The sequence below is a fragment of the Carettochelys insculpta genome, chromosome 5, assembly GCF_033958435.1.
Source record: "Carettochelys insculpta isolate YL-2023 chromosome 5, ASM3395843v1, whole genome shotgun sequence".
NCBI lineage: Eukaryota > Metazoa > Chordata > Testudines > Carettochelyidae > Carettochelys > Carettochelys insculpta.
Genome location: NC_134141.1, coordinates 21,249,673 through 21,276,881, shown reverse-complemented (window position 1 = coordinate 21,276,881; position 27,209 = coordinate 21,249,673). Strand labels below are relative to the sequence as shown.

At 38.9% G+C, this 27,209-nt stretch overlaps 1 protein-coding gene across 4 annotated transcripts in view; it reads left to right on the top strand.

Annotated features, from left to right (window-relative positions):
- Positions 1 to 27,209, top strand: part of VPS13A (vacuolar protein sorting 13 homolog A) — a 218,539-nt gene that overhangs the window by 182,693 nt on the left and 8,637 nt on the right. For 3 of the 4 annotated variants that reach the window (XM_074994740.1, XM_074994741.1, XM_074994739.1), the window contains 11 exons: positions 256 to 369; positions 6,608 to 6,753; positions 6,861 to 6,942; positions 9,003 to 9,116; positions 9,499 to 9,574; positions 9,691 to 9,854; positions 10,137 to 10,182; positions 10,774 to 10,897; positions 12,834 to 12,948; positions 22,848 to 22,933; positions 23,732 to 23,855. In XM_074994740.1, coding sequence (XP_074850841.1) covers positions 256 to 369; positions 6,608 to 6,753; positions 6,861 to 6,942; positions 9,003 to 9,116; positions 9,499 to 9,574; positions 9,691 to 9,854; positions 10,137 to 10,182; positions 10,774 to 10,897; positions 12,834 to 12,948; positions 22,848 to 22,933; positions 23,732 to 23,855 — 1,191 coding nt within the window. Of the gene's footprint in view, positions 1 to 255; positions 370 to 6,607; positions 6,754 to 6,860; positions 6,943 to 9,002; positions 9,117 to 9,498; positions 9,575 to 9,690; positions 9,855 to 10,136; positions 10,183 to 10,773; positions 10,898 to 12,833; positions 12,949 to 14,084; positions 15,830 to 22,847; positions 22,934 to 23,731; positions 23,856 to 27,209 lie in introns of those variants that run through there. The other variant, XM_074994742.1, reaches the window with a different exon arrangement.

Genomic DNA, 27,209 nt, shown 5'->3' with positions numbered 1-27,209 from the left:
TTGTATTGATCAATTTATACTTATTTTTTTGACCCAGGCTCTATTTGTCTGCTATTTTAAACACCAGAAATTTGCTCGTAGGTTGTTGTGCTAAATAATACAGAAGAAATTCTATTTTAAGTAATTTCATCAGATCATGTAGTGTATCTCCCAATTAGTTTATTACAGCTCCCTGGAAACTGTTTGCATTTCTGGATTTTAATCCTTTAACAAATACTGTAATTCTCAACTTAATTATTCAAAATTCTTTGGCAGGTTGAACTTTTCAAAAAGGATATAGAATCTCTCCAAAAAGAATTGATGAGTGTGTCATCAACAGATACATCTCAGATCAGCTTGTATGAATATTTTCATATATCTCCAATCAAGGTATGTAAACTACAGGAAATGATTAACATCTCTGGCTGTGGCCACACTTGGCCAAAACTTACTAATTATTGAATATTCCGCTCCTCATTAGCATTAGGATGTTTCCAGCTGCGGCGCTTTGAAAGCACCACTTTTGAATGCTTGCGGCTCAGCAGAGCTACACAGGGGTCCTTTTCAAAGGACCCCACACGTTTCAAAATCCCCTCATTCCTCTTAGCGGATATATATCAATATGTCTTGATATATCGAGATTTTTTTTTATGATTGAATCAAGTTTACAGTTTGTTCGCTGTTTTTACTCTGCAATATAATCCTCAGGTTGCTTCTATTATTTCTAAAAGTTGTATTAGTCATTTTCTTTATCTTCATTCAGACCCTTTGATTTGCTGTTTTTCAGAATATTGCTTTACAGTAGATACAAATACATTTTTTAAAATTTCATTCTTTTATGGACTAGGAGACTTTCAGTTCCTTCATCAAGCACTGTGTTGATGAATTTCTCTACTCTTTTTAAATATATTTGGTGGTTCTTCGAGTGGTTCCCATGGGTGCTCCACATCAGATGCTGTGTTAGTACTGGCGCCACAGAACGGAGAACATTTTAGAGCTGTAGTCAGCCAGCCTGCACACGTGTGGGTGTTGCTCTTCACATTCTTTTGGTCACACGTGCAGTCTGGCTCCCACCAGTGTCTCTTCAGCTGCCCCGAGCTTCAGACAGAATGTTCACTCCTATTCTCATGTGGATCCTTCACAGTGAGACCATCTCTAGAGCCTTTGTATATAGTTATTTACTTGGTTCAATTGTTCCTGTTTTTAAAAAAAATTAACAAAGATATAATGTTAGTTCTTTGGTGCTTCATAGCAGCAATAAGCAGAATGCCCAGCTCTCCAGCGTTTAAGAAATTTAACACTTGCCATGAAGCAATGCCAGCATCAGATGGGCATGCCTCTTGCATCAAATGTCTTGATGAAGCCCATGTGCCCCAAAAATGTGCGCACTGCTCTAAGCTTACAGCGAGAGCCCACTGTGACTGAGAGATGCGGCTCCGAATGCTATTTGATAAAGCCCTCCAGCCTTCATCATCAAATACTGTGGCTTCTCCTGAGGCTCATTCACCCAAAAGATGGGCATCGTCAGCCTTACAGTCCTCACCCAAGAGAGTCCAGATATCAGCGACATGATCACAGCCTGCAGTCACACAGAGCAGATTCAAAAGCTCAGATAAGCTTCACAAGAAGGTCTCTGAGTTGACTGCACCAAAATTGGCCTAACCGTAAAACTGGAAAAGAAACCTGCCACAACGCAGTCTTTAGAGACGTCAGCACCAATGGCCTCAAAATACAAGGCACTGGAAGAGTTGTCTGCACCATAAGATTCACTGACACCGCAGACCCTGGCACCGGCCCAAGATCTCACCCTACAACTGACATTCAGGGATCTGATACCAAGGGACAGACCGCCAAAAGCCCCGGCACCAAAAGACTCTGCATTGAGAGACCCAGTGCCAAGAGAGACAACACTGAAAGACCTGATGCCAAGACAGCACCAAGAGACATGATGCTGAGGATAACAATGAAGAAACTGGTACAGGGGACAGCACTGGGGGAGCCAATGCCAAGACGGTCTACACCGGTGGAACCGACTCCGAGAGCTGCTGTATCACCTTACAGGGGACTCTGCAAGGCTTCTGCAAAAACTACACACCATAGCCCTTCCACCCATTCACCACCCTTAATTTTCTCTCCAGCACCCTCTTTATCTTCACAGAGGCACTCATTCTCACCACCGCAGGACATGCCACGTCATTCTCCTGCTGGGAGGCTACCCTCGCCATTTCTAAGCCCAGCTGGATCTCAAATTGAATATTACCAGCGTCACTTCTTGGCTTCTCCTTAACCTAGACCTCACTATATGTGTTCGGAGTCCCCTCATTCACCATATTCATCTTCAAAGTATCACTACAGAACATTACAATGTCGAGCATACCCTTCCCCTCCCAGATCCTATTGTTATTGGGACCATCGTCATTCCTTTTTGCCTTATTATTCATCTTATCGACATAGGTCACTTTCTAGAACCAACATCCTCTGTGCCTGTATTTCTTCCTGGTGTTTGCCTATTCCTCCATTGTCATCGTCCATTCAACGTCGTAACCCCCCCTTAGCAACACTCTGAGCTGGAGGAGGGACAGGTATCGGACAACATAGACCACCAGGCATCTGTGTGCCCAGTTGATCAGTTGTCCTCACTGGATTAGGCCATCGTACAGGGAGCTACGTCCCCTCCTGATGGCACTAAACAATTTAATGAATTATTCAAGTGTGATGCCCTCAGTCAAGAGGTTAAAATAGCTGAGGTGGAGCAAAAGAGGCACCCTCTGCTCAAAAATCTACAACCGGTCCAAAGCTCCAAAATTGCTATCCTTCTAGATGAGGTGGATGCTGCCGAGGACATTTTGGCAAACCCCAGCACCTGTGCCACCTCCCAGCAAATGCATGGATAAAGGTATTTTGTTCCTCCTAGAGGGATGGAGTTTTTATTCACTCTTCCCCAACCTAACTCACTCATGGTTGATGCTGCTCACCACAGACCAAAAGCACCGCACTTTTAAGACACCTGTATTGGATAAAGACACAAAGAGGCTAGACCTTTTTGGCAGGAAAGTCTACTCTTCTACCACACTTTTACTCCATATAGCTAATTATTCTGCCATTTATCTAATCATGACTTCGATAATTATTCCAAATTGGCACCCTTAATAAATTACTTGCTGGAATCAAAAAGACCTATTTTAAAGTCCACTGTACAGGAGGGATATGCATCTGCTAGAGCAACTGTTCAAATTGCACTGGATGTAGCCAATTCAGCCACATGCGTCACTGCTATGGTTGTAGTTATGAGACACACCTGTTTACAGTCGGCAGGGTGCCAAAGGAACTCCAGACAAAAGTTGAGGATCTTCCCTTTGTAGGTCCAAACTGTTTGCTCAAACTACCAATTCAGTCCTACATTCAAGCAGACTTGTGCACAACACTCCACACTTTAGGAATGTATACGCCAACCTACCAATGGCGTCAGTTCACTCCATACCACAGGCGTTCCTTCCAACAAGCAGCAATGTATGTTCGACCAACCTTGCTCACAACAATGTCCACCCAAGTGCCAAAACAATACCAATCAGACACCGCCTCATCAGTCTGCGAGGCGGCAGGTTTGACGGTTTTGTCAAGGATACTGAACCAGCCCACGTCACCTCCTTGGACTCTCCTACTTCCCACAAGTTTCACAATCATCTGATGCCCTTTTTCCACTAATGGGCCTCCATCACCAGTGACAAGTGGGTTCCAGAAATCATTCGGTCTGGCTTACCCTATTCCCTTCCTCTTCATTCCACCTACCACCCCACCTACCTCATCCCTCTTCAGGGACCCCTCTCATGAGACGCTGCTCTGTGAAGAAGTCAGCCACCTCCTTATCAGAGCTGTGAAAAGGATACCAGAAAAATTCAAGGGAAAGGGCTTTTGCTCCCGCTTCTTTCTCACACAGAAGAAAACGGGCGGATGGAGACTGATACTAGACCTCGGGGGCTTGAATTGATACCTACAAAAGCAGTGGTTCAAGATGGTGATACTCACATCCATAAGACTAGCACTGAAACACAATGACTGGTTCACTGTTCAAGACCTTCGAGGTACATACTTTCAGGTAACAGTCTATCTGCAGCACAGGCGGCTCCTCCATTTCACAGTGGGTACAATACATTTTCAGTGTCAGGTACAGTGCATATCACTACAGAGGCTTCCCTTCTGGGCTGGAGTGCTCACATGGGTAACAAGTTGGTTCAAGGTCACCAGCCAAAGTTCTGTTGCATAGCAACCCATTAGAGCTCAGGGCAGTCCTTGATGCATGTCATTATTTCTGTGCACATATTTCCAACACCACAGTCAAAATACTTACTGACATCACTATAATGTATTATTATCAGTCATCAGAGCAGAACACGTTCACAATCCCTGTATGTGGAAGCCATCCGACTGTGGAACTGGTGCATTCATACCAACACCATACTTGTGGCATCTTACTTACCTGGTGTGGACAGCAGCACAGCAGATTCTCTCAGCTAGCACATTGCCCCGGACCGCAAGTGGGAGCTGCACGATGAGGTTCTCCGTCTCCTCTTACACCGATGGGGCACTCCCCTAGTAGACCTTTTCACCACCGACCACAGCAAGAAATGCCGTTGTTATTGCTCCAGGGCAGACTAGGCACAAAATTGCTGGGTGACACTTTTCTCATTGAATGGAAGGGAGCCCTTTTCTATGCCTCCCTCCCATGGGGCTCATCCCCAAAGTCTTGCACAAGATTCAGGCAGATGGGTCCGTAGTCATATTAGTAGCACCTGCATGGGCTCTCCAGCACTGGTTTCCCTTGCTACAGTGCATGTTGCCATACCCTCCGTACCTGCTCCCAGCACTCCGTGACCGGCTGTCTCAGAACCAAGGATCTCTGCTTCATCCTTGCATACAGACCCTTCACCTCACGGCATGGCTTCTACCTGGCTCAATAAGTCTGAACACTTCTGTTCTGCACTTGTTAAAGAGGTTTTGGTACAGAGTCATGAGCAAGCTACCTGAGTCACTTACTTTTCCAAATGGTGCAGGTTTGCTTCATGGTGCTCTGCACATGGTCTAGAACCACAGTCAGCTCCTTTGCACTTAATTCTAGATGACAATTTACATCTAAAAGACTCAGAACTGGTGCTGGCATCATGAAGAGTGTACCTTGCCACCATTATTGTCTTTATTCAACCCATAGAGTGGTTCTCGGTATTTGCACATCCTACCATGAAGAGATTCCTTAAAGGACTTGCCAATTTCCACCACCTTTATCATCCATTTCCTCTTCCGTGGGATTTGGACCTAGTTTTTACTGCTCTTATAGCACCACCATTTGAATCGTTAGCATTTGTACCTCTACAAATCATGACATTGAAGGTGGCTTTTCTCCTTGCCATTACCTCAGCCTGCAGAGTGACATTTCGTCTTTTAGGTGATACCCACTTACGCAATTTTCAATAAGGAAGGGGTGATTTTCAGACATTGTCCTGTTTTCCATCCCTTAAGTGTGTTTGGACTTTCATCTAAATGAACCCATTATTTTGTCCTTATTACCCTAAACCGCACACCTCTCCCCGAGAAGCGTCACTGCACACCCTGGATGTCTGGAGGGTGGTGGTCTTTTTATAATGACAGAACTAAATAGTTCCAAAAAACTGATTAGACTCCTTGTGTCTCTCGCTAATAGGTCTAAAACCAGCCAAGTGAGTAGCAAAATTAATAACTTCATGTATAGTGCAGTGCTACTCCTCCAAGGGACTACCACTCCCAGTATCACTGAGCACATGCTCCACAAGGGCTGTAGCAACATCAGCAGCCTTTCTTCACGGTGTTCCTCTACACAACATTTGGAGAGCAGATACCTGGTCATCTCACAACATGTTCGTGAAACATTATGCGATACAGTATCGACGGACCAGGACCTTGCATCAGTGGTACTATCAGCCTGTGACAGGCGATGACTCGTGCCCTCCTTCTGTTATTTGAGGATACTGCTACACAGTCACATGATGTGGAGCACCCATGGGGACCACTCGAAAAGGAAAGCAAAGTTACTTGCCTGGGTGAAGTAACTGTCATTCTTGGAGATGTGTGTTCCCGGGGGTGCTCCACAATCTGCCCTCCTCCCTGTTCCGGAGCCTCTTTTTCCTATCTTCCATATTCCGGAGCAGTTTTGAGAAACTGGTGGGAGCCAGACTGCGTGCATGACCAAAGGGTGAGAATGGTGAGGCACATGCACAGTTCAGCTGACTGCAGCTCTAGAATGTTCTCTGTTCTGCAGCTCTGGGCCGAGCCCACCACCTGATGTGGAGCTCCCATGAGGACACACCTCTGAAAGAACAACAGTTACTTGATCCAGGTGAGTAACTTCGCCTTCAGAGTGCATAGGATTTAGTGAGGGAGAGAGTGCAGATTCTGCTCTTCCAGAAGAAATTCTGCTTTAGGCTTTCTGGTCGTTTGGTGTTTGCTGTGCGATATTAGTGGGAAACTTTCTCACCTAGTAGAGATTTACTCAAGGAATAGTATATGCTAATGAGAGAGAATAACTTTTTGTTAAAATGCCAATAAGGTAGGATCAAATCAAATGTGGTGATCTACATTCTCATTCTCATCCCTACAGTTACATTTAAGTTTCTCCCTAAGCACTGGTGGAGAAGATAGCAACAAAGAAGAAAGACAGAACGAGCTGATTCCAGTTCAGTCTGTGAACCTTCTGCTGACGAGTATTGGTGCCTCACTCACAGATGTACAAGATGTTGTCTTCAAGTATGTTGAATATATATATATTTAATTTATTTATAAGAATTAAAGTAGAATTTTTAACAAAGGAAAATTCATTTTGCTCTACTCTAAATAATGTGGGCTTCTTTCAGGTTGGCTTTCTTTGAACTCAGCTATCACTTCTGTACTACACAGCAGTTACAATCAGCAGTTATTAGACATTACTCAAAACAGGTTAGTCTAATTTGTAGACTTTGTTTAAATATATTGTATTATATGCTGGAGCTACATGTCAATGTGCTGTATTCTTTTCTGTTTTTTTATATATATATAGTACAGACACACACATTAAAGAAGCAAACTGGAATGAAAATATTAGGTTGATCTAGGAACCTAGATTATTTACTAGCATTTTTAGAAAGCTGTTCTTAAAATAAGGCCAAATGCCACCCTCTTCTTGATAGGATACCAGTTTTAAATCTAGTCAGATTTAATGAAAAGTAGTTTACAGGTAGTTCAAGTAATATACTTGCCCTGAGCTATACTGCCATCGTTTTAGTTAGCAATTCCATTTTCTATGACTTAGGTGTTGAGCTACCCAAACTGATAACTATGCTATACAGGGACACTGATGGTGTTATTTGTGAAGCAGATTCTGTGACATTTATGTTGACTACTTTAGTTGGGTTTGGTCCTGCTTTGAGCAAGGGACTAAATTAAAAGACCTCCGGAGTTCTCTTCCAACCCTAATATTCTGTGATACTCAGTGTGAGAATAAGGGTGGCTGAATCAACAGCGTAACAGTGGGTAAAGAGTGTAGAGAGTACCACTAGCACACCGACACAAGTAATGTGTAATAAAACAAAAATAACACTAGACTCTGAGGCCACGTCTACACAGCATTCTCATTTTGGAGGAGGAATGCAAATAAGGGAGACTGAAAATGAGAATGAAGCTTTGATTTACAAATCTTGCTCTTCATATTTATAATCTTGCACAATCATTTTCAAAACCAAACCATTTTTGAAACAACCCTTCTTCCTGAAAGAGATGAGGAAGAAAGGTTCTTTTGAATTCCGCCCCCCCAAAGGAACCCCATCTACATGGCTGTTTTTGCTTTCGGAAAAGTCTCTTCTGGAAACGTGATCATGTGGTATTGTGCAAATGAAGTGTGAGATTTGTAAATCAGTGCTTCACTTGCAGTTTTGATCTCCCTCATTTGTGTTCCTCCTTCAAAGGAGAATGCTATGTAAACGCGGCCTGAGTCTAGTGTTGTTTTTGTTTTATTGCATGTTATTTGTATCAGTGTGCTATCTTAGTACTCACTATACTCTTTATGCATCCTGAGTGTTTTATTTTAAATTCAGTAACCTCTGAAATATGACTTCTCTCCAGTGCGAAAGTATTGTTGAAGTGTTTGCACTTCTAAGATGACTTACCTCCAGACACTGCTACAAGAATGTGTTGGTATTGTTCTGCGCTTGAAACTCAATAAACTGATTCATCATCATTAGTCAAGCACTCCTCTAGCTAGTCTCAAAATTCACCCCCAGCTTGACCTGCCTCTAAAAAGAAAAATTCCAGAGTGCTTAACTCTGAAACTGTGATACAACAAGAAATCTGACATCCTTTGTGACTCTCCCTGTCCCCAACAGGAAGGTTTGAATTCTGCATTGTGACTTGCTCACATTTTTTCATACAATTACATGTCAGAGTGATACAGTCTTTGCATTCCTGAGAAAGGACATAATATTTCCTTGCAAGGGAGAAACAGTCTTTACTCAACTTTCCTGCCAAGGCACCCAAACAATCTGGATTCTGCCTTGTAGTGTTAGTTAGAAAAAGAAATGTGCAAATATGTCTTTTTCAAATGATCTGGGACTGCAAATATTAACATGCATTAGTCATAATTTTGTTGTTACTTCATGTTATTAAAGGGCAGGGCTAAGGTTGTTTGGCTGCCATAACAATGTATTTCCAATTTTTATTATGTTTGGATTTCTTTTTCAGTTTAACCATAGCTGTGAGTTATGGGAGTTCTCTTTGTTTTGAGGATAATTTTAACATACCTGAAATATTTTTACCCTGAATCACCAATGTGTACTCTTAACCTTTAACTATATCTCAGCATGTTTTTGTCTGTAATTTTGAATCTGACAGTGTATTACTGCATTCTAGCTGGTAACCACTTATCTAGTATTGAATGAAAAATGTACCTTATTTGTTATAGTAAAGAGGTCATGCAAGCCATATACTTGTGTAATGTTTTCAATTCAGAATTATTTTTATTTTAGGCCATTAAACAAATGTATGTTCTTATTCTGGGCCTTGATGTTTTGGGCAATCCATTTGGATTCATAAGAGACTTGTCAGAAGGAGTTGAAGCATTCTTCTATGAACCTTACCAGGTAAAAACTGCTGTTCAGCACCTTATGAAACATAATGCAGTTGCTAAGCTACTTTAATGTGATTTTGAAATTTAGAGATATTTTAAATGCCATTTGTAGGAAATGCATTCAGTTCTGCCAAATCCTAGTGTAATACTAATTATCAAGAAAAATTGTAGCACAAATTTGTGTAAATGAACAGTCGTTCTTATACTTCTGACAAGAGACTATTCTTTACAGTAATTTAGTCTAAAAATATCAAGCCCACAACAAATAGTGGCTGAATTTTCTTATTTTGTTAAAATACACTTTTACATAAAGAATAAGAAATTGATATAAATTACTTTTTTTTCTTCAAAAAAGATTATTTCTGTTTTTTTATAAACTGTTTTCTCCCCCTTAGGGAGCCATCCAGGGTCCTGAAGAATTTATAGAGGGAATGGCACTAGGTGTTAAGGCACTGTTAGGGGGCGCTGTAGGTAAGCTGCAAAATATTTACACTTTTCTCTTTTTTACTAAATAATGATCGTATAATTTTGTATAATGCAAATATGTTAAGTAGTTGATCTCTTGCACATCTTTAATTTTTCCGTAGGTGGATTAGCTGGCGCTGCATCAAGAATCACTAGTGCTATGGCTAAAGGAGTAGCAGCAATAACTATGGATGAAGAACACCAGCAAAAGAGAAGGGAAGCCATGAATAAACAGCCTACTGGCATCAGAGAGGGCATCACTCGTGGAGGGAAAGGCTTAGTGTCTGTAAGAAATATTACCTGAAAAAGAATAAGCAACTTCACCCAATTTATCTTTGTAGATTTTATTTTAATCTATCTGTTGTAAATTTATTATCAAAGCAGGGTTGTAATTGTAAACTGAAAATATATGTAAAATATGAAGGAGGCATAGGAGCATGAAATGCATATGTTTTGCTAATTTTCCATGGGTGTTAGAACTTCATCCAGCAAAACCCATATTTTGAATCACAATTAGAATTTTTGTTCTGAGAACATACAAATGAGAATTGTCTATTTTCCCCCATAGGGTTTTGTTAGTGGCATAACAGGAATAGTGACAAAACCAATAAGAGGTGAGTATAGTTCTTGCTTCTTTTCAGTGGTGACAGATGGCAGAACTAGAAGCAATGGTCTGAAGTTACAGAGGGAGAAGCATAGGCTGGATATTAGGAAAAACTATTTCCCCAGGAGCGTGGTGAAGCACTGGAATGCGTTACCAAGTGAGGTGGTGGAATGTCCATCCCCAGAGGTTTTTAAATCCTGGCTTGACATAGTCATGGGTGGGATGATTTAGCTGGGCTTGCTCCTGCTTTAGGCATGGGGCTGAACTAGAAGACCTCCTGAGGTCCCCTCCAGCCATAGAATTCTATGATTCTGTGTGTTAGCAGTTACTGTGTTGTTGATTTTAATATTGTTTGGTTATGAAACTCAAATCTGGTATACAATCTATCTTACTGTTTTTTACTTCATTCTGACTTGATGAACTTTTTTTTAATGGATCATCTTTTGTAATAATAATGTGTAATTATTATGGTAAATTAAATTGTACTTTTTCCTTAATCAGGGAAAGTAGAAAAAATTATAGTGTTTGTTTGAAGTTTTCAAATATTTAGAAATAACTTATAAATATTACTAGAAAAATGTTTTTCTTTTAATTTTTGAAGGAGCACAGAAAGAAGGGGCAGCTGGTTTCTTCAAAGGTGTTGGGAAAGGATTAGTGGGAGCAGTAGCAAGGCCCACTGGAGGAATCATAGACATGGCAAGCAGCACATTTCAGGGTATTAAAAGGTACAATATAAAATAGAATAATAATAGCTCTGGATAAATAACATGCATTCAGTGTATATTAATAGCAAACATCTTCCTAAGTTATTATGGATCTTTTACAATAACTAAAACCACAATAGCGAGTGTAATTTACTAAAATTACTCACTTTATATCTGCCGTTATTGTCTTAAAATAACCCCAACGTAACCCTAACCCTTGTCTTAAAATAACTCCGCTTAAGCCTCATAATCAAAACTTCTACAAATATCAGTCTCCGAGCCTTACTCTGAGGTGCCCAAAAGGAAGCTTGGAATTTATGGCTTGATCAGAAGATTAATCAATGCAGACTCCCGCAACCATATAAGGGAATTCCAAAACTGACTGAAATTGTCAAGTCCCTCTCCCATCCTGTTTAAAGTGAGAAAGTTCCAGCATGTCAGTTACACCCAGCTATATATTGAACATTGTGAAATTCACACTGTGATCTCAACGCTTATAAAAACTGAATCTAAGTTACCATGCACTTCAGTGGACAAAGAAGTAGGAGAAAATATTTTAAATATTTTGTATGTAAATATATTAAATGTTTATATTTGAAATTGGTTACATTTGGGGACTAAGCTATCTAGAACAGTAGACTCCGTGGTTGCATATCTCTAATTTTAAAATTAACTGTTTTTAGTAAAATATACCATTCATAGTGTAATTGCTGTCTGTAAAGATCCTGTGGAAAGGAGAAACCTGCAAATTGCTAAATTGTTCTGTTATTAGTGATAAAAAAAATAACCAACTATTTTAGAAGGAGGCTTCCTAAAAGGACTCTGTTTAAATCTGTGGTAACTAATGGCATCTGGCAGTACAAAAGGAGGAGTGCCGAAGTAGTCTGAATAATACTTTTCAAAGTGTCTGAAACATCTATGTGTAAAATTTATATGCATTAAATATATGAATATATCAAATGCATATTTTTTTAAAAATATGTATTTATGCAATGTTCTGTGAATAATCTTCAGCACACAAAAGTAAGGGAATAAAAGATTTTTTTAAAAAAATCTCTCATTAATAGACACCTGTTTACTTTGCATATATGAGACTAAATTTTCAAAATATCTTGGGTACAAATTTGTGTATGGCATTCAGTCCCTCAGACGGCGGACAGATTAGAAGTTATTGCATTCCAGTCAAGCTGGCAAGTTTGGTCCATCCTTAGTTTTCTAGACCTTATTAAAATTATAAATTGGGAGGAACTGTTGCACCCATGGTAAAATTGCAGAATTTCCCCAGAACTGATAAGTGAAAGCTCATGCTGTGACCATATTTACTTACTAGCCTGGTCACTTATGAATCTGGACCATTTTTTTTTTCCTAACCCCACTGCCTCTTGCTCTTTTTTCAAAGTTCCTTTGTGGAAAAAACAGAGCAAAGCTGAAAGAACATGAGCACAGGATTCTTTTACATGAAAATTAGAGGAGTTTTTCAGACCTAAATTAATCATATAATCATGTTCTCTGGAATTCTGCTTGTAAATAAATACCTACTTGTTCATCCTTGTGGTCCATAAATCAGTAACATAAATATGCACACACATTTGGATGCAGTCTTTATGTAGTTCCATTGACTTAAATATAAGCACACGTGTAAGTCTTTTCCATTGAAACCATAATTCAAGTAATGTGTATATCATGTATATATAACATGCATATTATATATAGCATAAATTATATAAAGGCACCTTGAGTAGTCAGTGAAGATTAGAACTATGCAGTTTGCTATACGTACATGTGTCTTAATAAACTAAAAATTGAAGGTAAAGAGAGCAAATATGTTATTTTACCAGTATTTTAAGCATTTAAGGAGGGTAAACTTAGGCACTTCTGAAAAATATGTAATTTTTAAAGTATATTGATATCTGAGTTAAATATTTAACATATTTTGAATTTGTTGCTTTGTTTTCAGAGCTACAGATTCATCTGATGATGTGACGAGTCTGCGCCCACCTCGTTTCTTTTCTGAGGATGGCGTTATTAGACCTTACAGGTTAAGGGATGGGACCGGAAGTCAGATGTTACAGGTGAAGCAACTGAAACATAATTTGATATAAACTTGCATTGGGGGAGAAAAAAATCCAAAATCAATTTTTTCCAGAATTTCTACTCTTACTGTGTGTCACCTGCCAGCACTTTTTTGATATTTAGTAACATGTAATCTCATTTGTATCTTCACTGCATGGGGTTTATCACCAGTTTCACAAGATTTTATAGAAAGGTAGCTAACACATGATCTTTGAGGGAACGTGCAGCATAATTTATATCACAATTTCCTTAATTATGTGCACATTGCCAGATTGGCTTAGATAAATGCCTGTGTGTGTGCCTACGTGTGTGCACGTGTGTCTTGGGCCTTTTAGTTTTGTTACAATGGCTGCAGTAAGCACAGTTTTTTGTTTAGTGGGGTTTTTTTTTGCATTATGTATTCAGGTAAAGTTAAAGCACAGTGATATTTTTCCCTTAATTTTAATTGATTAAACTCTCCGGCAACCACTGTGTTTTTAATTCAAAATATAGAAGTAATGTTTTTGCAGCAATTTGTATTTGAGATACAGTAAGTTTATGTATATCACACTCCATCAATTAAACACAGATGAGTATTTTTTCCTGTAGAAATGTTGATATCTAAAAATCTAGACTTGTATAATTTGATACGAGCTTAACTCCTTAGTTACTTCATAACTTTTTAAATCGTGTGGTACTTCAATAATTGAAATGCTTCCTATTTTACTTTAGCTACCTTTAATTGAAAGTTGATATATAATTCTAACATTACAGTTCGGTTCTGATGTACAGTATATCCATAAACAAAGTAGAAAATTCCTAACATCCAAATGTCTTTTATTGCCATAGAAACTGAATTTTAAAAATATCCCCACCTGGAAGGAGACAGTACCAATAGTTGCTAACTGAATGCAAATTGGCGAGGGCAAATAGGATGTTCTGATATAGATATATAGTTCCTGAGATTCAGAGGTGAATTTCAGAAAGAGTAAGTGGCCTTCTACAGAATGGATGAGGAGTTACTTAGCCAAACTTTTTTTAAAAATATTTGTTCCCTGGGTAGCAATTTTGTTTCATTTAGAAACTATTTTGAGTTGCTGTACTATGCACCAGTTATATGAAATTAGGATCTGACTGTGTATTCTGCATGTCACAGATTCATCTTCCCTACTGCACCTTTTGCTAAAGGATGTTTATCTGAACCAAAGTATTCTGAAAATGAAATTGGTAAATTGAGTCAATGTTATACCTCACTCCAGAGTTCCTCTTCAACAGTCTTTGTGGGCCCTATAACATTAAGGACTATACACTTTTTTTTTTTTCCTCATGATGTAGCTTATATTTCTTACGCCATTGCGTTGCAGAAGACCTACTAATCAACATGGCCTTAATTGGCAAACAGTTAAATACTGCTATTGATAAACAGCAGGAAGAGGGTTAGGCACTATAAGTCCTCTTTCTAATGAGACAATAGGGTTCTTGGTGTATTCCCCTTTGATCTTTCATTCAATGTTAGTAAAATGGAATGGCAACAAGAGAGTAAGTCCAGCTTCTTAGAGAGAAATTGTATAATTATTTTGTTCATTTATGCTCCACCTTAACTTTGCAAGTGTTTGGATTCGATAGTGCATTATTTGTGAGCAAATCAGTAGCTTTGTGAGAGGATTCTGTAGGCACTGGCCAATAGATTGATTAAAAATGTGTAATTCTGCTTTTTATGTTGTCTTGGTGAGTACAGTCCCATCACAGTTTTTCAAATGGAAGACAGGAAAATGGGAGATTTTTTTTCTCTAATCATTCTGTTTTTATTAAACAATAATATGAAATGAGGATTGTATTTAGATTATTATCATTTTGAAGAGTATTCTGAGGCCAAATGACTTTCAAGTACTGACACCTTTAAGAGAAATGCAATAGTCAGCTGATGTATGTTCCTTTTATGGGATAGGATTTACACGTTAAAGCTCAGATCTTGCAATAAGTCATATGAAGACAGACCACTGTGCTTATATAGAGCCCTGCTGGAATCATTTTGGTCTTTGTGCAAGTACATTATTATGCCTGTGTGAGACAGGTTTCAGACTTACAATCTAATACATCTTTGGAAATACATTTCCAGTTTATTATAGACAGGGGATTGGAACGCTTCTGTTGTATCTGAATTTAGAAGCAATTTCAGAATTTGTCTGCTTTTTAAAAACTAACTTACCATCTTAAACTAACACTTCTGCTTTTTTTTTTCTTCCTTTACCATGCTTACAGAAAAGACAGGCCTACAGGGAATGGAGTAGGACTCTCAGTAGTAGTGGTGATGATGATGATAATGAAAGTTAGGAAAATATGCACCATAACAAATGCCTGAGCTTTGGCACATTAATTGGATGTCTGTCTTTATACTATTAAGTGGTGTTGCTGCCATGACTGAAAGTAACTTTGTTTTTAATCTTTGTCTTTTAAAAGTTGTACAAAATATAGGCAAACAAAATATAAGTTAATAGTTAAGCAGATAATTTGAGAATATAGTACGTTTACATTCATGTATTGAGTTGAACAAACGTTATTTGACAGTCAGGAGCTAATGTTTACTGTGATTTAATGATCTTTGCAGGCAAATTTTGGTAAATTATAATTAATCTGTTTTTTTCCATTTTCATCAGAATTTTGTTTTACTATTTTTTTAATTTTAAATCATTTGTTAGCCAAGATGCCTTTATGATATACATACATTCAGTGTAATCTTTGAGCTGTACTGTTTGTTTATATTGAAAACACTGTTGAATATTTTGCATTCTGTTCACTTAATATTTCAAAAATATTTGTCTGAATTTCTTTTAATAAACTTGTTTAAAGTTTATCTAAAAATTGGTTCATCTGTTCTGTTCCAACATAATCACTCATATTTCCCAGAATTAGATTATGTAAAAATTACTATGATTGTCCTTGAAAGGTTAGTTTAAAAAACTACTAAAATCATTTGATCATTTTGATTTTTCATTCATCATCTCATTATGAAGGTAACTGGTTCTTAAACATTAATTTTAGTTTACACGTTGAATTTTTCAGTAAAATATGGATCCTCTTTAAATCCTTTTTCGCCTTTGAAGATTTGATTCTTCATATGATTTGAAGCATTCTTTATAGAATGCATTTATACTGTCATTTACTCCAAAAATGATTGTAAATTAATTTTGGGAATATGAAAATACTTGCTTTAGTCTTGTACATTATTCTGTATGGTAACATGTATAAAACATACAGGTCTTTATTAAACTAGGTGGAAAAAGCAGAACACAAAATAACCAAAGGCTTACATGGCACAGTATCAGATTGTAAGCTTTCTGTTCTTTGTTTTTTGACAAGTAAGTACTTTATTTATACTTTTTAATTACTAGCAGGCTTTCATATTTTTCTGTAATCCTGTTGATATTTTATATGCCTGCATTTAGGTATTATGAGGCAATGGGGCATTATATAGGGTTTAGTAGTATGTGTTGCGCAAACCAACTGTTTATTCAAATATCAGAAGAATTCTAAAAACATGAGCCATTATCCTTAACTTTTTTATCAAAAGATCCAACCTCCTCCATTGCATCCTATTGTTTTATTATGTCTTCTGATGAGAGAAATGCCTTGAAGTTCAGTCCGCTTATGTTGGTTTTCGTGATGTTGCTACTTCATAACCTTTAGAAGCTGTTGCCCAGTTTGCACTCTCAGGCAGTGGAGTGAATATTAAACCTCCAAATAGTCAGGTGAGGACACTGGATTTGAAAACTCATTTCCAAGGGAACTAATGCAGAAGTTAACTATATAGTACCTTACACTACTGTATTTTCTACAATATTGGACTCCTCTAGAAAATTCCATAAAAATGGTTTAGAAAAAAATATTGCATTTCATTGCTGCTTTAAGATAGATACTGCAGGAAGAATACAGGAGTATATTGGATATAAGTATAATTGTACTGGAAGAAAGGAGAGGAAAAAATGTGCTCTCTTCAATATGAAAAATAACCACATTGACTATTTCCTCTTTTAGGCATAAATTCATCCTTCTGAAAAGTTTAATCTGTAGTACTTCAGGTTACAAATTTGGTTTATTGGATTTATTGCCAGCAAACTGTAACTTGTAAACTTAACTTCTACTGTTTGCATTTTTAGCATGAATAAGTGGCTCAGATTTAGGCTTATTCTACAGAGGAGAAGAGTGAGGGGGAGTTGATAGCAGCCTTAAATTACCTTGGGGGGTTACACAGACGATGGAGAGAGGCAGTTTCCTGTGGTGACAGATGACTGAACAGGCTCAGGTTGCAGTGCAGGAGGTCTAGGTTGGCTATTGAGAAAAACTGTTTCACTAGGAGTGTGGTGAAGCACTGGAATAGATTACCTTGAGAGGCTGTGGAATCTCTGTCCCTAGAGGTTTTCAAGTTCTGGCTTGACATAGCCCAGGTTGGGATGATTTAGTTGGGATTGGTCCTGCTTTGAGCAGGGGGTTGGACGTGATGATGTCCTTATTTCTCTTCCAACTCTATGATTCTTTGATGTCAGTTTCACCTGAGTACAGCAAGCACTGCCTATAGAATTGGTTACTGAACAATGATGGACAATTTTGGAACCTTACTGAGGGCACCACTAGCAGAAACAATTAACTAAATCTAGCTAATGTGAAGGATTCTAACTATATACAACTAGAAAAAGTCATTAAGAGTCTGAGAGAGATTGTGAGGTTAAGAACGACTTTTGAGCTACAATTTCAGCCCCAGGCAGTAAGAAGGAACTGAGGGAGGGTCAAGGTGGTATGGCTTCATAAAGTTGGGAGTGGGTAAATGAGCACAAAGTATGAATGCCGCTTCATACATTCATGCTAGGCAAAATTATCCGGTTTTGGGATGCTGGGCATGCACACAACTGAAAGTAGACTATGTTGTTGCATCTACTAAAAAACACCCTGACTTTCAATCCTTATACTTATAAGCTGAGGCAATTAAATATGAAATCGCTGAATCATAAGTAACATGGAACTCAGTGTCATTTTATGGTTGTTCTGCATGGTTGAATAAAAAACAAACACTTGTTGCCACTTAAAGATGGCTCTCATTATGAAAGACATAATTTTATTAAAACATTGAGACTCCATGGTTTTGCAAGTATGCCACTATAGAATGAATTGGAAGTTGGATCTACAGTAAAAATACAATCCAGCTACATTAACAAAGCCAATTATTTGTAAGTCTAAATCCCTCAGCTTCTCCTAAATCACGTGCTCCAGCCCCTAATTATTTTTGTTGCCCTCCATTGGACTCCCTCCAATGTGTACACATCCTTTTTTGGAATAGGGTTCCCAGAACTGGACGCAGTATTCTAGATGTGCCTCACCAGCGCTGAATAAAGAGGAATAATCACGTCCCTAGTTATGCTGGCAATGCTCCATTGTAATGCCCAGGTCCTTCTCTGCAGAACTGCTGCTTAGCCAGTCAGTCTCCAGCAGGGTTTGGGATTCTTATGTCCTAAGTTCAGGACTCAGCACTTGCCCTCGTTAAACCTCATCAGATTTCTTTTGGCCCAGTCTTCCAATTTGTCTGTGTCACTCTGGATCCGATCCATACCCTCCAGTGTATCTACCTCTCCCCCAGCTTAGTGTCATCTGCAAACTTGCTGAGGATGCAATCCATCCCTTCACCAGGTCATTAATAAAGATATTGAACAAAATCAGGCCCAGCACCATCCCTTGTGGTACTCCTCTTAATGCCAATCACCAGCCAGACATCGAGCCATTGATCACAACCCATTCAGCCCGATGATCTAACCAGCTTTCTATATACCTTACAGTTCATTTATCCAGTCCATACATCTTTTAACCTGCTGGCAAGAATATTGTGAGAGACCATATCAAAAGCTTTGCTAAAGCCCTGGTATATCATGTCCATCCCCTTACCCATATCCACAGAGGCATTGAAAGCGATGAGGCTGGTCAGGCATGGTTTGCCTTTGGTGAATCCATGTTGTCTATTCCTAATCTCTTTCCCCTTTTCCAAGTGCTTCAAAATGGATTCTTTGAGGATCCCCTCCATGATTTTTCTGGGCACTGAGGTGAGGCTGAAATGGCTATAGTTCCCAGATTCTCCTCCTTCCCTTTTTTAAAGATGGGTACTACATTTGCCTTTTTCCAGTCATTTGGAACTTCCCCCAGTCACCAGGAGTTGTCAAAGATAATGACCAATTGTCTGCCATCACATCACCCAATTCCCTAGGCACCCTTGGATGCATTTGATAAGGACCCATGGATTTGTGTATATCCAGGTTTTCTAAATAGTTCTTAACCTGTTCTCTCACTATTGAGGGCTGCCCACCTCCTCTACGTACTATGCTGCCCGGTGCAGCAGTCTGGGAGTTGATCTTGTTTGTGAAGACAGAGGCAAAAACGCCCATTGAGTGTTTCAGCTTTTTCCACATCGCCTGTCACTAGGTTCTCTTCCCCATACAGTAATTACTTCATACTTTTAAATGTAGGCAAAGCCTTAGAAATATGTTTTAAAGTGTCTGTTCTATAAACTTGTTAGAAGTTTCTTTGACCAACATAGCCGGGGGTTGGCAACCAAAATAGCAAGAAAAGCCATATTTTGAATACATTAAGAAACTCGTAATTGAAGAGCCACATAGCATGTGAATAAGAGATGGTCATTAATATATAAATTCAAGCCATACTTTGTGTAACCCCTATTTTAAGAGCAGCGCACACAATCATTTGTAATAGTAACAGACAGATAGCCATGTTAGTCTCTAGTTTATAAAACAAAAAGGCAGTCCAGTAGCACTTTAGAGACTCACAGAATAATTTATTAGGTGGTGAGCTTTCGTGGGCAGAAGTGCGTCTGTCCTACGAAAGCTTACCACCTAATAAATTATTTTGTTATTCTTTAAAGTGCTACTGGACTGCCTTTTTGTTTTGATTGATTTGTAATGTGATACATGTTTATTGCAGGATGTTCACAAATTTTTTACATATTCTGTTTCCTCACATTTTACATGTGTGTTTGTGTCACTCTCTTCCTGACTTCACTCCTGAACCTACTTTAATTATGCCAGTTTTACTCCATGTTTAATTTCTTTTTTTTTTACTTAAAATTAATGTTGTCCTTCACAGCAGGAATGGTACAAACTTCCTTTTCAAAATCAAGACTTTATAAACAATACAATCAAAACACATATACCATATCATATTCACAATGCACTGCACATATTAAAGTGGGAGTTATTCAACATTCTGAGATCACATATCATTTGCTATTTAGGTAGAGTTGTTCATTGTTGGGTTTTTAGATGTTCACCGTTTACTGAAAATAATTAGGAGGGTTTTTATTTATTTATTCAATTATACTGTTGGTAGCTACAAAGAAGTCCTTAAAGAGCCACATGCAGTTCCAGAGCCACGGGTGGCCAGTACTGTTTTTCAGAATTGTATAATGAAAGTGTACTGTGCCTAACTAGAGAATATAAGAGTCAAATCTTTATGGAGGAGTAATTTAGTTTTATTAGGAAAAGATTGAGGAAGAAACCCTGCCCCTATTAAAATCAGTAAGATTTTTGCCAATGACTTGAGTAGGTCAGGATTTCACCACAGGATTTGAAGTGTTGTTGGCAGTGTGTGCTCAGCTTAAATGTTTCTTTTGTCCAGTCCTTAGGTGTAACTGTGGAACATTGCTGAATAAAATAACTCTGTATAAAATCTTGACAGGACAAGCAAATGTTAATTACGGCATTTTCATTTCAGTGATTTTTTTCTGTTCATTGTTGTGGTGTGATTTAATAATAAATTTATTAGTCACTAAAATTTCTAAACCAGTGTAACAACTGGTAAGTTAATTTAAACTTGTGTTTCTTGTGCATAGAATTGTATATTGTTCATACAGTCAGGTCTCAGAGTACATGACCCTGCTTTTATGCGGCTGACCCCCAATTCATACAGTAAACCCTCAAAATGCGCAGTTTCAATTTGCACTTAACTTGCATTAATGCGAGTTAGGCGCAACTCAAAAAATCACTCCTCGGAGCCCTGGCTCAATCCCCCCAGCCCCATGCAGCCCTGGTTCAACCCTCCCACCCCAACCCTGCTCAGCACCTGTGCATGGCTTCGGCTCACTCCACGCCCCACCCCTGGCTCCAGCTCACTATCCCTCAGGCATGGTTCTAGCTCGACCTTCCTGGCCCTGGTTCAACGCCCTCCCAGCTCACCATCCTCACGCAGCTCCAGCTCAACCACCACCCCCACACCCAGCTCTGGCACCGGCTCACCACCCCTGCCCCGGTTTAAACCCTCCATGTGTGGCACCAGTTCAACCCCCACCCTCCCCCCCACACGTGGCTTCGGTTCCATCCTCCCCTCCCAGTTCAAACCCCCTGTGGCCTGGCTCACCACTCAAGCAGGACTACGGCTCACCACCCCCACATGTGGCTTTGGCTCAACTCCACCCTTGCCCCCCGGCAGCCCTAACCCACCCTAGGCTTAGATCTCCTGCCCCCTTCATATGGCCCCAACCCACTGCCAGGCTTAACCCTCCCCAGCTGCTCCCCCCCCACCAACCCCAGGACTTACCTTTCTGCTTCTTCACCAGCTGCGGAACCTGCATTCCACAAGGGAAAAAGACTTACCCCGACTTACAAAAAATTCGGGTTATGCAAGGGTGCCTGGGAACGGAACCCTTGTGTAAATCGAGGGTCTGCTGTATATATTTTTCTCCTAGTTGATTGCATTATGTGATTTTTGCCTGCAAACAATATATTGGAAGATGTCCCAATTTTTAAATTACTGTGTACAAAAGAAAACATAATTTTTAAACTCTATTAGGTCAAGGGGTTTCCATGTCTATTTGCTTGTAACAGAACTCTGCAGCCTCACTGTTTTGCTTTTTGATTTTTTTAATCATGTTAATGGTCACCATTTGGTTCCATTTTTTCTGTTTGAGAGAGGACTGATCTATGAACCTTATACGTGGTTTTGAAAAAATTTGGGTCTACAAGATGTCACAGGCTTTTTGTTGTTGTTAACTGTGCTATTTGCCATTTGCATACAAAGCGGATGTGTGTGTGCGCTCTGATGGAACAAAGAGAAAGCAAACAGCTCTTGTCCTTATTTCCCAGCAACACACGATCCAAATTAGAACAAATTGCTTAGGCTAAGCAGAATGGTTTTGGAACAGAGTCACTGCAAGCAAAGGAGCTATGCCAGAGTTGAAGTTGAAGTAGAAACCTGTTTTACATTGTTATATATTCGTTCATTCTTCTGAAATTCAGGCTTGTAGAAGTTGCAAAGTAGTACTAAGTTTACAGAGCTTCTATATTTAAAATACAATTCACTCATAAATAGTGAGAAGATTCAGCTGCACTGTTCATAATCTACTATAAATTAATTTGTCTGTTGTGATGGGAAATGCACAGAAAATGCAGAAACGTGTCACCCATTGTGTGATCTCCAATACCTAAGAAACGTTTTGAGATTAATCTGATCCTAGTAGCTGATATGGGATTCTTGCACAGAGCTGAATTCAGTTCAGTTACCAGTAATAAGTGATTCATATGTGTGGGGCAGCCAGGTTGATCCTAATGTTAAATATCCAAGGGTCCTGACACAGTTATGTTGAGAATCCATTTTTTTCCTACAATTGTGAATTATATTGGAATGCAATGTAAGTATGGGAAAATTTGAGCTCAGATTTCTTCTGAAGAGCTGTTTGGAATCAAGACCTAGTGGATTGCATCCAGCTTTATATATTTGTATCTAAATATATATTCCTGACAAATGCAAAATGTCACAAAGGTTGTAGTTGTGCTCTCATTTTTTTCTGTAAGTCACTCTTTATCAGATTGAAGGTCCAGCATTGTTTTGTATTTTAGTGGATGCTGTAACACTTCTTCTTTTTTTCTAGAAAATTGAAAATGGGAGATTTGCAAAACTCAAATATGTAACACATGCCATGGTCAATAATACAGATTTGTTAATGATAACAAAAAGGTAAATGCTTTTGTATTTGAATAGTAGTAAATACAGTAACACTACTGGAAAATGTACCATTAAACTATTGGAGTGATTGTAACTTTAGATATTACAGCTATTTTTTTATCATTTTGTTAAATGTGTGTTCACACTTGTGAATATATGGAAAAGGACATATATATGTATATATATATATATATATATATATATATATATATATATATATATATATATATATATATATTCATGGAGATTTTGTATTCATTTATAAATATATATTTATAACACACACAAAGTGAAGAAAAATGTGTCTGGTATCCTGTTACATGTAATTCCTTCATTACCAATTTCTATAATCCAAGGATGACTAAATTGCTTTAATGTTTTCTGTAACAGAGACAAATAAATTGTTTATGTAGTCAGGAGGAAGTCAGCAGGATTCTGTATGTCTGTATGAATTCAGGGATTTACTTGTGTAAAGCACATTGCAGAACTGAGATCCAAATAAAGATGTGCAATAATACAGGAATAACATTTCTTCTAAGACTCAGGCGTATTTAATAGTGCAACATAAATCACTTCCATTTTTGTGCCTGGGGACAATTTTTCTTTTGCAAATGTCAGGTTAGAAATAAAGTTGGTGTGTTGGCATAAGAAAAATGCTGACAAATACTATTGTCTGTAAGCACAAAAACCTACAGAGTTTAGGACTTGTCTACACAGGGACAATCAGGAAAATGGATATAAATTAATGAAAGTGTGGACTTGAAGTGCATTGTTTAATCCCATTAAATCCCGATATTTTACTCTTTCTAGTGGTGTTTTGTTTGTGACAAAAGGAACATTCGGACAGCTGACATGTGAGTGGCAGTACACTTATGATGAATTTACCAAAGAGCCATTCATTGTTGATGGAAGAAGATTACGCATTGAAGCCAAGGTAGGGTGAATTCCTGCTTGCTAATAGAATGAAATGTGAAAGTATGGCTTAATTTTTTTTTCTAAAGTTACCTTTTGCCACCTTCCAAGAGACAGCTCAGACTTGTCTGTGAACACTTGGTCATATCCCAAACTAATTTTCCTGTAAGTTGTGATTCTGAGAAGATCAGAATGGTAACTCAACTTTCCCATTTTAATTATTCAATTCGCAGATTTTAAAGTCAGTTTTGAGTGGTAGCGAGTGATTTTCCTTCTCTTTTTTTCACTTGCCATTCAAACAATTTTCTTCTCTGACCGGGGGGGAGGGGGCTGGATTTGTCTGGTCCCTGGCAAGGTGGTGTGGGCTCAGCTCTGTGTTCCCACAAGGGGCGAGGCCTGGAGTGGAAGTCATGGGACTTGAGGATGACCAGTCTTCAGCAGCAGAGAACCCTGTATTCCTCTTCCCTCCACCTGCCAGCCCTCAGACCTGCCTGAGCATCCTGTGTAGTGATTTAAAGAAGTTGGGGCTCTGGCTATTGCTACTACCCAGGCCCTTTTAAATCCCCATTCCCCTTCCTGTCAGCAGGCCTTTCTTTGGTGAAAATGTATATTAAAATGAAGAAATAAAAAACTCGTTCCCAGGTTGTATTGTACTATAAACAGTCCACCTACAGATCTTTCTGTGTGTTTTGTGCTTTTGTGTTTCCTCCACTTGTTCTCCATGTGGTAGAACCAGCCATATCAAAAAGAGCTCTGCAGTAATTGCTTCCAACTTTGGAGATTCTCAGCCAGCCAGAGGATGAAGATACATCTATATTGAAGTGTCATCTTGGGATTAATTTAACAAGTTCAGAGATTTGTATGTAGATGGGGGAGGGGAGTAGGGAATTGGGCTCAAGCCTAAGTGTGAACGGGGTCTTAACAATGCAGTGTAGACATACTCGTAGATGACATCTACATGGCCCAGGTCGTCAGCTCTGCTGCCGGCAGAGCTTCGCTTAGGAGGTTTCTGGAAATTGCAAATGGCTTGCCTTTTGCATACTCACATGGCTAATTAGCATAGGCACATGAGATTTCACTTTTTCAGGCATAAGGGGCTAGCAACAGAGGGGATGTCTGTCTACACGGCCTCTTTCCTGCCAGCAGACCCCTCTGCCGAGAGTGAAACCTCACATGACTATGCTAATTAGCCATGTGAGTATGCAAATGAAGCTGACAACCCAGGCTTTGTAGACATGGCCTTAGAGTTCTTACAGCTTCTTGGGATCCCTATGTACCGCTCCTTTGCCTCTGGAGACACTGTAGTAAAAGAGGGTCACACATATGGGTGGTGGATGAATCTGCTGCTCGGGGAGGCAAGCTACCCAGACTGTGGCCACTCCCATACTCCACCCCTGCTGTGCCCAGATGCTGTACACACTGCACTGTATCCCTCTTCTCACCCCTCCCAGCCAAATCCCTGAACTCAAATGTAGCAAATGACATTTGGAAAAAAACCACTCTTCTAAAATTTCTTTCTAAATAAAATTGACCATGTTTTTCATTGGATGTCAGATTGTGAAGCCTGGACATCCAGAATGTACTTAATTAGTGGTATAAATTTGTGGGGGAAATGTCAATCAAAGGGTTTTTGAGACATCTTGAAGTTTGTCAGAGATATATTTGCAAAACCTTTGTAGTAAGGGCAAGTCAGCTGTCCTGATGAATACAACATTGAATATTATGGAATATGTGATACAACTCTCTGTTTTACACATCTACTACACATTTAAACAATGTGATTACTACACATTTAAACAAATAAAAAAAAGACAGATGTAGTGTGCTTATAACAAAGCTCATTGCTTTTACAAAAAGGGAACACTAATTTATTTGTGTGATTTTCATAACAAGACCTATCTATGAAATTTCATTGTATGTTTTGTTATAATATGTCTAAAAAGGTGGTTAGGCATAACAAATGATTTTATATCTGAGTAAGGTACTGATTTTGGTGGAGCGTTCTCTTAAAACTAGTTCATCAAATAGAAGTAAAAGGGAAACTCATCTGTCCTGCTAATGTTGTCCCTTTCAGGGCTCTCTTCAAAAGTGGGGTGAAAAGAGAGTAGGGATTGATAGAAAGAACAGGAAAATTTTAGGATGGAGATTTTTTTTTACTATAGAAATTAAAATTAGATAAGGTGGCCTATTGAAGAATTTATTAAAAATCTATAGCATTAAATGCTTGTATCTTCGGACATGCAGTGGAATACTCAGATTGTATATCTAAATATCTGTGCAAGGATTTTTTAAGAGAGGTCATTTTATAATCTTCAGCAACAAACTAATGAAATATTTAAAGCAAATTTTAAACTAAAGTCTTGTAGACATAGTAATGCACAACTGGTTTTGTCAGTAAATTCACAGTTGGCACATGCCTGTCAAATGGTTTTATTACCAGTTAATGGTTCTTTCATAGGTTCAATGTTATGGTAATAGGCCTGGCAAGCTGGAAGGCTTTTCATATTTATTTTAACAGATCCTCTGGGGGTGGGGAGTGAGGGAAGAGTCATTAGTCTGCAACACCTTGCTGTGGGAGCTTGCAGGAACTGTCAGAATAAGTATAGGAACAGGGGAGAGATTGAGCACTGAGACCCAGGGGAAGCATGTCCTCCCCTTGCCTCTTATAGCTGCTGCCCATGGTCACATAGCTTCTTAACACCTGGGATGCAACAGGAAGGTCTTTCTTCCCAAATATGGATCTCCTACAGTAATTCTTCAATTTACGTGGAGGTTGTGTCCTGGGCAACCTCTTCGTAAATCAAATTTCACATAAATATGGTGGGGAAGCGGGCAGCTGAAGCCTCCGCAGAGCTCTGCTGCTCCCCAACTTCTCCCAGATGGAGGAAGTAATGAGGGGGCAGCCCCACGGTCCCTAGCTTCTCCCAGCTGGGAGGGCATACAGCTGCTTGAGGCACTCTTTCTCCCAGCATTAATGTGAGTTAAGCACAAATAGAAATCGCACTTCTCGAAGGTTTATTATATGATTAAGTCCAAATACCTTCTCTAAGATCCCCAGCACAAGAATTATTTGGCAAAAGATCTGGTATGCTCTTCCTGACAGGAGTGGAAATAGAAAGACAATTTGGCCTCTCTCAGGAATACCATTTTTTAAATCAGCTGAGTGTCCAACAGGGGTCATAGGAAGGTGACCTTCCATGCACAGATAGGGAAAAACAACCAGGAAGGAGGAATTAAATCTAAAATGGAATTCACTAAGAACGTAAAATAGTGTCCATACACAAGAGAACTGCCAAAAAGCAGTGAAATTTAGCTCCAGTACACATAGGTTCTCCTGTAGATTACATCATACAATTATTATGTAGAAACAAATTTT